This window comes from Adiantum capillus-veneris, chromosome 26 (assembly GCF_014529385.1).
Source record: "Adiantum capillus-veneris isolate H3 chromosome 26, ASM1452938v2, whole genome shotgun sequence".
Taxonomy (NCBI): domain Eukaryota; kingdom Viridiplantae; phylum Streptophyta; class Polypodiopsida; order Polypodiales; family Pteridaceae; genus Adiantum; species Adiantum capillus-veneris.
The window spans coordinates 55060587-55073713 of NC_140956.1; the positions used below are offsets into that span (position 1 = coordinate 55060587).

The 13127-nt window shown below is 43.4% G+C and overlaps 1 protein-coding gene across 1 annotated transcript in view; it reads right to left on the reverse strand.

Annotated features, from left to right (window-relative positions):
- Positions 1 to 5807: 5807 nt before the first annotated feature.
- Positions 5808 to 13127, reverse strand: part of LOC147423481 (sodium/proton antiporter 2-like) — a 107397-nt gene continuing 100077 nt past the window's right edge. Inside the window, exons 6-10 of the mRNA XM_086501339.1 lie at positions 7598 to 7718; positions 7455 to 7516; positions 6942 to 7238; positions 6552 to 6846; positions 5808 to 6477 (exon numbers count right to left, since the gene is read on the reverse strand). Of these exons, the coding sequence (XP_086357465.1) occupies positions 6391 to 6477; positions 6552 to 6846; positions 6942 to 7238; positions 7455 to 7516; positions 7598 to 7718 (862 nt within the window). The 3' untranslated portion in view covers positions 5808 to 6390. The remainder of the gene's footprint in view (positions 6478 to 6551; positions 6847 to 6941; positions 7239 to 7454; positions 7517 to 7597; positions 7719 to 13127) is intronic.

A 13127-nucleotide genomic window follows, 5' to 3' on the forward strand; every position in this document is an offset into this window, starting at 1 on the left:
TTGACTTCAATGCCCTTCAAGTAGCCACTCTTAAACCACCATCCGATCTCTCGGAGGAAGTGTACCTTTGAATGCCAACAACTCAGTAGTATTTTGAAGAGGGACAACGTGATTTGGTTCGGGTGTATACAATTGCAATTTTGTATTGAAGTGAATGTAGTATTGTAGTACACAAAAGGAAACTTATTCATGTGGCACTAATCATGCAAATCATAGGAAATAGAGGAAAACACCATTGCAAAGTATTTTTTCACAGCATGAATTGCATGCACTTATTTGAAGCTTTTTCCTTGGTCTTCATCAGCTTATCTATGATTTGCATTTTCCTCCTTAGGATTGAACACTCAATCACACCCAAAGACATGCAAAATTTATCATAGTTAGTATCACAAGAAGCAATCGGGTGCAAGTTTGTGAAGGGATTAAGTTGGAGCCAAGATGCATGCAAGATAATGAGATTGGTCAAGGCTATTGAGGTCCTATTGTGCTATCTAAAGAGTCTCAATGTAAGGGCCACCAAAGGGCCTTGGTATCTAGTGGATATCTATTGCCCATCATGGGAGTAAGTGGGTGGGTAATGCGCTATTGGATCATGTACCGATCATTTAAGATAGCAAACATTCAAAAGAAGAGACTGATGGTAAAAGAGGGGAGGACTGGCAAAATGGATTGGCTTTCCCTCCCCTTGCTACAAATATGGCCACGTAAAGGGTAAAAGCCTCCACTTTTTGTTTATGGTATGAATAGTTGATGTAGATAGATATTTATCTACATATCTGTCTGATTTTTGAAAAACAAGCCTCTATATCTTCTATATCTAATTTTATGCCTAACTTACACTAATATTATACACTTGCTTTGTCCATCTTTTATGTGTTGATTTAGTATATATACACTAACCCAAAGCAAATATATTTATAATTAATTTATTTCATGCATTATTTTTCTATTTGTCTATTTAAGTAAGGGTGATTATGGAGGAAAAACTAATGAGGCATTCATGACTCAATGCTAACCACAATCAGTGATTCAATGATCAAGGTAATAGACACTCAGCGGGCAAGAGCATAAACATAATATGCAAAATGATTAGAGAGGGCACAATGAAGATTCTACATAGGGGTTAATATATAGCTTTGTGTGATTGATCTCATTGTTGATATAGCTAGGGAAATTTGAATTCTCCAAGTGGAGGGACCATATGAGTGTGTGTGGCATGCACAAGCATCTACAAAATGTATCAAAGCATACTAGTCACTAGGTTCAATGTACCTAACAATATGTGTGTACAAGATGTCTCCCATGAGGAATGAGGTATGAGCAACCCCAACAATCCTCCCCTTTGTGATTATGAACAAAAAATCAGATTCCCTTCTAGTGGGGTCTACGTCTCCCATTTAAATAAGCTTAGAATGATAGTTTACCTCCCCTAGAGAATAATACCAGTAAGAGTAGATATGTGTATATCCTTCCTAGAGAAATGTCAACTAGGTGTAGAATGTCAAAGTTCCCTCCCCTTGAGATTATCAACAAGGTGGTAGAAAAATAAAAAATCAAATTTGGTGTTTTCCATCTTTAGTATAAAATGATGCTATTGTAGTGCATAGTAGGAGGATTGGTTACTTTATTGAGGCTCACATGCTTGTTATCACCAAATGTGTCTTTGTGTTAATCTTTTTTGGTAGCTTTGAGGTCTTTGTGCTCCATCTCCAAGCAATTACAATTAATGCATAGGGTGGTCTTACTTCATGCTTGAAGCACTTGAGCAGTGTCTAAACCCTTTTCAAAACTACATGAATAGTTACATCCCAAGGGGAAAACCACAAGGGAAAAAAATGTTAGATTTATTTATGCATGATATGAAAGAAAAATTAATAGATAGGAATTGAAGGAAATGTGCCTTCATCGTCACCATCTTCAAAGAACTCGGATGTCTCCTCCTTGAGTGCAACCCAATTGAGCTTGTATACCTCATAAGCTATCTTTGCATACGCAAGATCATTTACTGCTACTTCTCCAATAGGCTTGAAGCTGGGTGGCAAGTCACCTTGCTCTAGAACTTCACCATGTAGTTTGGAAGCCCAAAACCTTTGGTACATCGATCTCGCTCTCGATCACACTTCTGCTTGCTTCCTTCGGTTGACATGGTTGAATTTTCCATTACATACTCCTATTGTTACTAACTCTCCTTCCATTATATTCATTTACTCGTTATATTCCTCCAGCTCAATTAGCACTTGCTCTTTAATTCCCATATGCTCCATCTACCAAAAAGCCATATATAAGATCCAAACCCACTCCCTCCAAAGTTTGATGCTTCTATAAATGACCTACACCAAGTGAGTCTCACTAGCCTAGCTCTTAAGATTTAAAAAAACCACTCCTCGCTACTTGTCCCCCCCTCATTCACCTCCTCCCATGCTCCCACACCCCGGTCTATCACATGCGTGCCCTAGTCCCTTGCCTACCACCACTCTCGCATACAGCCTCATTCGTCTCCTCATGTTCACATGCTAGTCTTTCACTGTAGGCTTGATAAGCTTTTCATTCATTACGTCTAAAGATCAAAAAAGAAAATATTTCTTCAAATTTGGGGGGGTCCTACTTGAGTGGATGTCAATTGAGGCCATTAGAAGCTTTCTATCTTGGTTTGATGAGGTGTCGTGTCTATGGCAGAGGAGTATGCAAACTTATGGCTTAATAGTGTAGCATAATAAGCAGCCCATGAGGCTTATAGAGGGTGGCAGCTGAAGGTTAGGAAATCAAGCTGGGAAGATCTTGAGGAGTATGCAAGCTTATGGCTTGATGGTGTAGCATAATAAGCAACCTGTGGGGCTTGTACAAGGTGGCAACTTAAAGGTTAGAAAATCAGGCCGAGCAAAGCTTGATGATAGACCTTTGAGGCTGACTCTTGAGGCCTTATTGAGGGAAAGGCCAAGTGATGGTGCACCTTAATGAGCTTTTTGTTAGGATTAAGTGGTTACTAATCAACAATTAGAGTGATGTATTTATTGGAGAGATAAAACACACAAGAGTATAGAAGAGAGATCATATACAACATATATGTGGTTCACCCAAGTGTGGCTACGTACACAGGAAAGAATCCGCTCCCTGGCTTTATATGTCAAACTTGAAGTAATTTAAAAAGAGTCTAGAAGCTCTCAATGGTCGTCTCACATGAACCTCTCTAGATTGCACTTCTTGCTTGTCCCAGCACCTACATATTTGCATGGTTATTTACTTCCTATGTCAGCAATTAAAGATAGTTGCTATTCTTAGCATGGGAATTACTATATGGCATTACGTGAGTGTACAATAGGAGGGTTTTGTAAGGAAAAAAATGCAGATTTTACAAAGGTGAGTTCTTTATATAGGGGTAAATAAGGCGTTTTTAGTGCATGCAAGTGATGTCTCCCTGGTACAACTAGTGAAGCTCGTGAGGTTATGACAGTGTCCGCCCTTCAAATTTTCGTGTTGCATGTGGTAAACATCAACATGTGTATGGATAGGTAGGACTTATAGTGGTATGGAATAGTTGCCCTTCTAATGGTCAATATAAGGGCTTTGTAATGATTAAAAGCATAAGCACAAGATTTTTGCAAAGCATTTGTGCATTGCCTACACACTTTGATTGCCATTGCAGTCCTTATGCTAGTCCTACTCGTACTCTACTTCTACATAATGCATTTCTTCCAATCCCTATGCTCAAATCACACAAGCAACTCTACACATAAGAGAATCTTTAGAAATCACTTACACAATAATCATTAAGTTTATGCAGTTTACCACTTGAGCAATTCATGGACACATTAAGTATGCATTCTCCTTACTTGAAGAAGAAATGAGTCAGAGAGATGAATTTAAAAGAGCTCTCCCTTTTTTCTCAACAATGGCATGACAATTGTGCATTTCAATTTTATACATGCATAAAATTTTCCATTAGGGTTCACATTTAAATAAAAATAATATATTGAAAATTGTTATTCTCCAAAGAATGAGTCATAAGAGAGGGATTTAATATCATGAAACCATACTCCAATATAGGTCTAGGCTTCTAACCCAAAAAATATTATGAAGTTATAGAGAGTACCACCATTGCTAATTAAATAGAAGTGGGCAAACACTTAAGCGTCCACCTAGCTTTGAGTACCTTCAAGGGACCGTCAAGGTCCAGGGTCGCGGGGCGGCAAATCTGGAGCGTCCATCAACTGCCCATTACTGAGCGTAATTTTTGCCTGCAACTGTCTGATGATTGCCAGGTCAGCACCCGGAACCCACTCCCATGCATCCAATGAAGAGCCGGCATGTCAGCGCAGGAAAAAACGATCAACTGCTGACACCTCAGCTGGCAGAAAATCTGTAGGACCCATACTGTGCAAGGCAATCATTGCCAATGATTGCAAGACACCTCACCATACATAATCGCTCCTTGACAGCGTGTGCGACTGTACCTGCTCGTAGTTGTGTTAGTCAGAGACCAGTTTTGCGGCCCCTCTCCCCTGGACGCTCGACGGGAGGGAATGGTCCTCAATCGACCATTCCCATAATCTGTGCTCCCACCATGGCTCCCGGCTCCCGCCGGTCACCATGTGGTCGCACAGATTATGGGGAATGGTCGATTGAGGACCATTCCCTACCCCTTGATGGCTCATGTGCACCTTAAAGTTCTCCAACACGCTCAAAAGAATGGCTAACTTATCTATTGAGACGCAATGGCAATTCACAGGTCAGAAGGCTTGGAATTTTTTAACTTCATACCCTCAAACAAGGAAGATGGGTTTTGGGGCATCATAAACATCATTGTCATAACCAAAAGGCTACTAGAGAAATAGGTAGCTAAAATGAATTTCGCATCGCCATCAATGACAAGTGGAAACTAGTTGGACTGGACAAGTTTTGCCACACAGTCACTATTTGGACATTGATGTACACATGGCCTGTTAAGATCAAGGGGTCCAAAATACTCCAAAAGCTTGGGAGAAAACAATGAATTCAGGATACTGGCTCGATAGGAAGAAAGCAGTATATCAGACTTCTTGCTTGAAAGTCTATGGCTCACCGAAGCAGTCATGAAGGTTCTAAGACGAATGCTATGTTTGAATATCAAGCTCACAAGCCATAAGGGATCACAGCAATGGTCTGTTTCATATGAAAAAGTGGCAAGCACTCGTTGAGCAAGTTCGACATTAAGTTTCTCAACTAGCATCCAAGAGGGCTTTCGAAATCATAGCACAACATATCCAGTCAGTAATCAAAGGTATGAACGAAACAAGCATAGACAGAATGGGAACATTCCAAAATAAAATTGCATAGGAAATACAGACACATTGACAACTGGCACAAGAGGATGGCCAACTTTTGTGGCTTTACCCCCGACTGTGGCCAACAACTTCCAAGGGTACATGGAAAGCTAAATGTTCTAGAAGATTAGACCTGTTGCTTTGATTAATCATTAACCACAAGCTACCTACAAGAAGTTTCACTAGCAGACAAAATGACAAAAACCCACGGTATTTCCGCAACAGACATCAAAACATAGCCATCAAAGATGCTCTACGGAAATGTAATTAGAAGCATCCTTTTTGGGCCTACTCCTAAGCTCCTTTTTTAGAAGATAGGCAAGCTGAGAGATGAGCATAGCCCAACAATGTAATACAAACACAACATTTTTTCTTCAAATCAAGAGATTATGCCTTCATAGCTCTATTAATGAGATCGCCTGACACTTCAATGAAATTGATCCTGTTCATGTAGCTAACAGGTCGAAAAAGCTAAATCGGACAGGCAGCAAGAACACTGCAAAGGACTTCAATTTAAGCCTTAACTAGGCATTTCTTTATTAGATGGGTTTCAAAAGCTGAGGTGCAATTAAAAACAGGTGGACAACTTGAGGCCAGCTTTCCCATACTGATAGATCGTCAGTTCCATTATTTTGCCCTTCGACCCTTTGGCAATTGTAGTTTTTTTGGTCGGATATATCAAGATTAGATATCCTGGCAGCCATGCCACAGACAATGTGCCTCTGTCCTAAGCTTAAAAACCCAACGGGCCCTCTTGCTTGCTCATATCTGGCAGCATCGTTGAAGAAAAAGCCTAAGCAGCTTTTTGGTACATCAGTCAAATATAATGAAACTGTGTCGATCCTCTTTGCTCCATATACGCCTTTGATAGCAAACTTCTGTATTTCAAGGTTTCATACAAAAACATTGCTCAAGCAGCCGACTCCTCATGAAGCTTGTGTAAGACCTGCCTCAACTGGCAGGTCAATTGAATGCAAATCATCCGAAGCCCATGTTGGGCACACCCAAGTAACCTTATGCCTATGACATGTGAGTATTCTATGATCCGTGTATGCTAGAAAAGTTATATAGATTTTGAAGTGAACTACACTCAGGGCAGAAATGGGAGAGAGAGATGAGATGCTGCCAAGTAAGTTATCACTCCTGCCGCATAGCCCGCAAAGGCGAACCCACTTACCTGCATAAACCCACACCAGAAAACATTGCAATACAACTCAGGAAGTGCAAATGCAGATTCAAGGGTCTCTTTACCTTCTTAAAATACCAAAAGAAATCAGCCCTTTCCATGCCCATGAAGGCTACCCCTGCAGCAGACCCAATTATGAGGATGGAGCCTCCTGTGCCAGCACAGTAGGCTATCAGTTGCCATAGCTCAGAATCCATTGGCCACTCTGACAAGTCATACATCCCCATCGATGCTGCAACTAAAGGAACGTTATCAATTACTGCAGAAACAAGGCCCAGAGAGGTTGCAATGAGCTCCACGCTCGGAATGTGTGTGTTCAAATAGTCAGCCAGCTGTCGGAGCACTCCAGCAGCTTCCAAACTAGTCACAAAAGTAAAGTCTCAAACAAAGCAAAAATGCACCAATGCTTGTGCAGATATGAACGCACATGCGCATGTGCTTGTGTTTACACCAACCTTCCAACAGAGAGAAGAATCCCAAGGAAAAATAAGACACCCTGTGTATCTATTCGTGACAAGGCTTGTGGTACTTTCAACTTTTGGCGCTCAGAATCGCCATAGTGGATTGCATCTGTAAGTACCCAAAGCACACCGAGGCCAAGAAGCATTCCCAGATATGGCGGAAGACCAGTTAAAGCTTTGAAAATCGGAACAAACAAAAGAGCCCCGATACCCACAGCCAAGACAAGCTGCCCTCTGGGAGCCATCTGCTCACTTGACAACATGGGTTCCAACTCTGGTCCATTCATCTCACTGCACAAAATCACACATACTATTGCATTAGCATAAATGAACACCCAAAGCCACTATTGCCCACCAATAATTCAGAGGTCTCCCTTCTGTGCTGCTGCCCTGATTGAACTCCTTAAAATCTTGAGAAATGTGATGGAATTAAGAAAGGCAGCAATTTAGAACAGACTAGCCTTTCTTGACAATGATGATAGGATTCAAACCATGTAAACTTTTGACCTGCTGAATGACATCAGAGCCAGTGGTACTATCAATGACACCGCTGAAGGTAAAAACAAGCCCTGTGATCCATACCATGAGTGTGAGCAGTATGGTTGACCACCAATAAAATACCTAAAACACAAGAAAATTATCATACAAACCTGTATTGTCTTGACTGTGGAGATCTGTCCATGAATCCAAAGCATTGTTGTGGTGACATCACCTATAGGAGTCCAAGCTCCTCCAGCGTTTGCAGCAATAACGACAACTGCCCCAAACAACCTACAATCTAAGGCCAAATTAGTATAGCTATGCTGACAGGATTTCGTGAACTCATGATGAAACACAAACAGAAATGAACATTAAATAGAACATACTACTGACATCTGCAAAACGTCAGAAACAATCATTTGAATGATGCAACTGTCTTGAACAAAAGTTAACAAAGGTACACTTAATTCTTAGAGAGATGCAGAATAGCATATGCATCATGCAACAATGGGAGTGATTTTGAGGGGTAGCGTAAGATACAAAGAGTGAGGCTCTAAGTAAGGATAGGTTACTATGAAGTAACCTATAGCTGAGGCATGCACACACTACGGTGGTGCAGCTGAAGCTGGTCAATGCTACAAGGAGTGCAATGCCAAGTTGTGTGTGCTCTCAAGGGCATGTCAAAGTGGTCAGGTAGCTCTGAAGTTCAAGGGCAGGTAAGGGGCCACGGATATGTATGCTTTATGTGGTTTTTTGGGCCAGAGTGCTATGCTAGGGTGCCTATCAAAGGTGGCTAGTCGAAGTGTGCAAAGGCCAGGAATGGGAGTGCTAGAGGTGGCCCTCAATGTGGTCTGCAAGCTCGTCCATACGGCTCCTCAATCAGAGCTACGGAGTGCAAGTTATGGTGGTTTGAAGTTCAAGGTGGTTTAAAGATCCTTGCCGGACTGGGCAAATAGTAGATGGTGGATCAGGATGGAAGTAAATGTGTGGGCCTCCAGTGCTTGACTTGCAAGATATGAGCATTTGAAGTTTCACCGTGGACTAGTTATGTGCCAATTTGACTGCCTCGGTTGACGTGCTTTTCTGAGCTCGCCAGGAATTACATGGATACTATGTGGCATGAGAGCTATAGGAAGTTACAGGGCGTCAATCTGAGTTCGGAGCGGCGAGATACTAGCAGTCGAAGTGGGTGGCAGCGATCGGAAAGAAGGTTACCAGGTGGCTTTTGTCCAAATTCGGGTACGTCGTTCAATATCCCAGTGATGTCAATGTGCGTCGAGGTTCGAAGGGCTTGAAGTCAACCGCATGAGCTTCTACGGTGGCTTTACAGGACGGGAATCGGGCAGATAAGCAGGAAATGGGGTGATTTTCGAAGTTGGGGAAAAAAGAGATTTGTTTATATACATAAATGGCACTTAGTTTTTTGAGGTTTGAGGGGTGAGGTCACTGTGGCTGTGTCACGTGGCACATGTGATAAACCCACATGCAAAAGCATGAGCCAAATGCGTAGTATATATATTAATGGAGCCATACACCCTCATTAGGCAGCATGGAGAGAGAGGGAAGCTCCCTCCTCTTGGTGGCTATGGCAGGCGTCGTGGGCACTGTGCGGGCGGCGATCCTGGGGGGCGGTTTTGGGCGTCTGCTGGTGGTCCGATGGTCTGTGGTGGCGTTGTCGATAGCCGTCGGCGACAGTGATGACGTGGCAGCTGGCCATGAGCGGGATTTCACGCGAGGGGGCCTCGGGGCCTCTCCCTTTGTTGAGGAGAGGGGATTCACACCCCCCATTGTCACGGCACCGTGACAACCCAGAAGGAAGAGAGGATTCATGCGTGGTGTGACGAGCAAGGCAAAGTCGGGAAAAGCAGTGGTTCACATGTAGTGAAGCTAAGAAAAGGGGACAAGAGTCCGGCAAGGAACTAAAGTGGCTAAAAATAGAGAAAACGACCTATAAGGGCTCCTTTTTTGTCATTTTTCTGAAGGCAACCATCTAGAGAGCTAAAGAGGAAGAGGAAGAAGAAGAAGACGGTTGTACTCAGTTTTTTGCAAGAACGAAGCTCACCATTGCTCCTCGCTGCCGATTCCCCTTCTCTTCTCTATTGTTTTTGCTCCTTGGTGTCGGTGTCGGCGTGCTGTGTGTCCCACAGGACTGTGTTTGGTGTGGTGCAAAGAAGAGGGGTAGAGAAGCGTTGTGCGGTTGTGGCGCATGCAATCGAAGCAATGTGCCTGTTGTGTGAGTTTGGATTCTCCGAGGCGTGTGTGGGTGCGTTGGCGTATTGTGGCTAGTATATGTAGGTAAAATTGTGTCGTTCTGGAGGTGTTTTGGAGAGGAGTGGCGTGTTGTGAGTACCTTGGGCTATAGAGAGGCATTCTAGTGTGTTTCTGGGTCTATTCCCATTCCCCCTCTCCAACGGCTAGGGGTCCAAGACTGTGGGATGTAACAAACTGCTGACGTGTCAAAGCCAAAAGAATGGAGCCAACTTACAGATGCCACATTGCTTTACTTGTCTGATTCTCTACAATGTCGCCACCTGCAAATTACTCGAATGGGAGGAGGCCCCCTCGTTTAGTTCCCTCATCATGGGCTTATTGTGGGCGTTGTTGTTTTGATAATTGGGCAGCAATTGAAGAGTTTTGTCACGATTGTGACTATGTTGCAGTATTACATACACTCCTAGTTGCAAATACGTAAAGTGCCATGCCAAGGAGAACCCCTACACTTGGATGGTCACGACCTTTCGCTCAAAAGACGAGCCTCTTCGCCAAAAGCCACACTCCTTCAACGATTGGTCACACCTCTTCGCTCTACGGGTACGACTCTTCACCCAATGGTTGCAGCTCTTCACCGAAAGGATGTCTTTACGTCTAAAGTTGTCTCTCTTCACCAGGAGACATGTCTTTTCATTTGTGTCTCTTCGTCTCCTATATAAGGAGCCTTTTGTACTCAGTTTCAAGCAATCATCAATCAATCAAACACAGAGTCTTCTGAGTCTTGTTTCTGACTTCAGTTCAAGTTTCGTAAGTCTTACTCTCGAGTTTAAGTACTTAATTAAGGATTAGTACCTAGAATCCTTACAGTGGTATCAGAGCAAATGTTTTCTCGAGACCCGAAGGTTGTGAGCCTCTCACCCTCGTCGCTACCCTCTCCCCCCCTTCTTGGAGTTGTATGGAATCTGAAGAACGGTGGCCTACGCACACATCTCGACATGAGGTAACATAATTTACTTATGTTCTCGTATAAAACATATTACAACCCACCAGAGAGAGCAGCATGGCTATGTGCAAGCGTGATGCTCGTGCTGCTGCATGGGTAAGAGTGAAAGTGTGCGCCTTTTCAAGCTACAAGGTGTACCTGTTCATGTGAGTACCCCTTCGTGTGAGCACCCTTTGGCGGAATTTCTGCTCATACGGGCTGAATTGCATACGGGCTGCCTTGCACCCTTTAGTTGGTGTCCCTTCGCTGGTGTCCCTCCGCATGATACCTTTCCCCAAGCAGCACCTCACCTCTCCCAAGCGTCACTTTTCTCAAGCGGCAGCACCAAAAACTCTACGCACTGGACTGTTTTTACGCTGGCTGATTACACTTTTAAGTTCAGCGCAAGTTTTGAAAGGGCTTCATTGAATGATTTCCTGGCCAAGACTTGGTTTAAAGTGGCCGCCCATACCCAATTTTTTAATCCTATGTGAACATACATATTCAATCAAAAAAAAAACATGAAGAGCCAGCGTACGTTTCCAGAGAACGTTGCCAGCGCTCATTCCCAGCCAACGCTACACTCTCTCCCACTTTTCCGCCCTAGCCTTCGGAGTACTCTGTGCGTGTGGGATTCTTTGCCGATATGGCCGACGATGCCTTCTACGTTCCAATCCCTTTTCTCTCGTACATAGACGAGATTCCCGACGCAGTTTTGCCGGCGTACCCGATCCCAGCACCCGAAGTAATCCTTCTTTCCGATACTCCAGCGCCCGAACAATTGGCCGCACCCGAACCAGAGGTCATTATTATTCCGGATTCTCCAGAACGCGTTCCAAAACCCGTCCTTGCACCTGTTTCCGCACCACAGGCAGTGCCAGTCCAACAAGAATATTTACTTTACGTCACTCACCGCCACGAGACACAGTTCCAGACTTGGGTGGTGTGGCATATTTTTCTCACCTACGACGCTGGACAAGTTCCCCCTCGCGAGCCATGCCCTATATTTAAGTCTTTCTTATCTGATGGTGGTAAAGTCGAAGATTTATTGATCCTTTCCTTGTGCAAGAGGATCCTTCAGAGGTCTAAGAGGAAACAACTCTCTCAACCTCCCCCTTCTCAATTGGAAGCCTTCATACCCGCTGAGAAAGTTGAAGATTCACGTTATTGTGTAACACCCAACAAGCACAAAACCCTTTCATTGGCCGTGATCTAGGCAGAAATAGTAGCCTCGTCACCGCCCGTGCAGAATAAAGTCCTTGTCTTTGAACAGATATCCAATGCTGTGGTGAATGAAAATTCTTCGTTAACTTTGAAAACTAAAGTCCTTACCTCAAAAAGTGCAGAGGATGACTTAATTATAGACTCTTGCAGCACGACTTCAGTCGCTACAATTGAATCATTGGACACAATTTGTTCCACAGATAAACCTTTACAGATGGAAATACCTCCAAACACTACTCTGTCTCAGTCTACGACATCCCTTCAGGAGGATCTTACTGTTCCAGACAAACCAATGGAATACCTTGCAGATTTTCAACCAATGGTCATCACTCAACAGAAAACTCAAGTCAATCTACCAATAGTTTCACTTGAAGCAGATAAAGATTCAATCTTTTCTTGGACAAAGCTCGAAGTTACAAATGACTTTGACAAAGGCACTTATCAAGTTGCAGATATGATCAGTTTTCAGTTTGGCAAAATAGTCATGGTCAATAATAGTGCCATGACGTGGGACTTAACAGAAAGAGCTTTGGATACAGAAGCACAACAACAATACATTTCCTTCTCTCGGAGTTTCTTCAACTACCCTGGGTTTTATTTAAAGAGGGAGGGAATGTCACGATTTTGACTATGCTGCAGTATTACATACAGTCCTAGTTGCAAATACGTAAAGTGCCATGCCAAGCAGAACCGCTACACTTGGATGGTCACGACCTTTCGCTCACAAGACGTGCCTCTTCGCCAAAAGCCACACTCCTTTGACGATTGGTGACACCCCTTCGCTCTACGGGTGCGACTCTTCACCCAATGGTTGCAGCTCTTCGCCGAAAGGACGTGTCTTTGCGTCTAAAGTCATGTCTCTTCACCAGGAGACATGTCTTTTCATTTGTGTCTCTTCATCTCCTATATAAGGAGCCTATTGTACTCAGTTTCAAGCAATCATCAATCAATCAAACACAGAGTCTTCTGAGTCTTGTTTCTGAGTTCAGTTCAAGTTTCGTAAGTCTTAATCACGAGTTTAAGTACTTAATTCAGGATTAGTACCTAGAATCCTTACAAGTTTGCTGCCCCTTCTGTCCACCCTCGTCAACACTAAGCTGCACCATGGTGAGTTCGGCCACTATTTAGAGTTGCTCCACCTCGATAGTCTCGCTCAAGTGCTTATGGTTGAAACGACGGCCTTTGCCGAACTCGCAAGGCATTCAAATTTGCACCCCGACTCAGAAAGCTTGCACCATAGCCCTCGCCCTATATCATTGCATGCTATAGGCAGATACCCAACC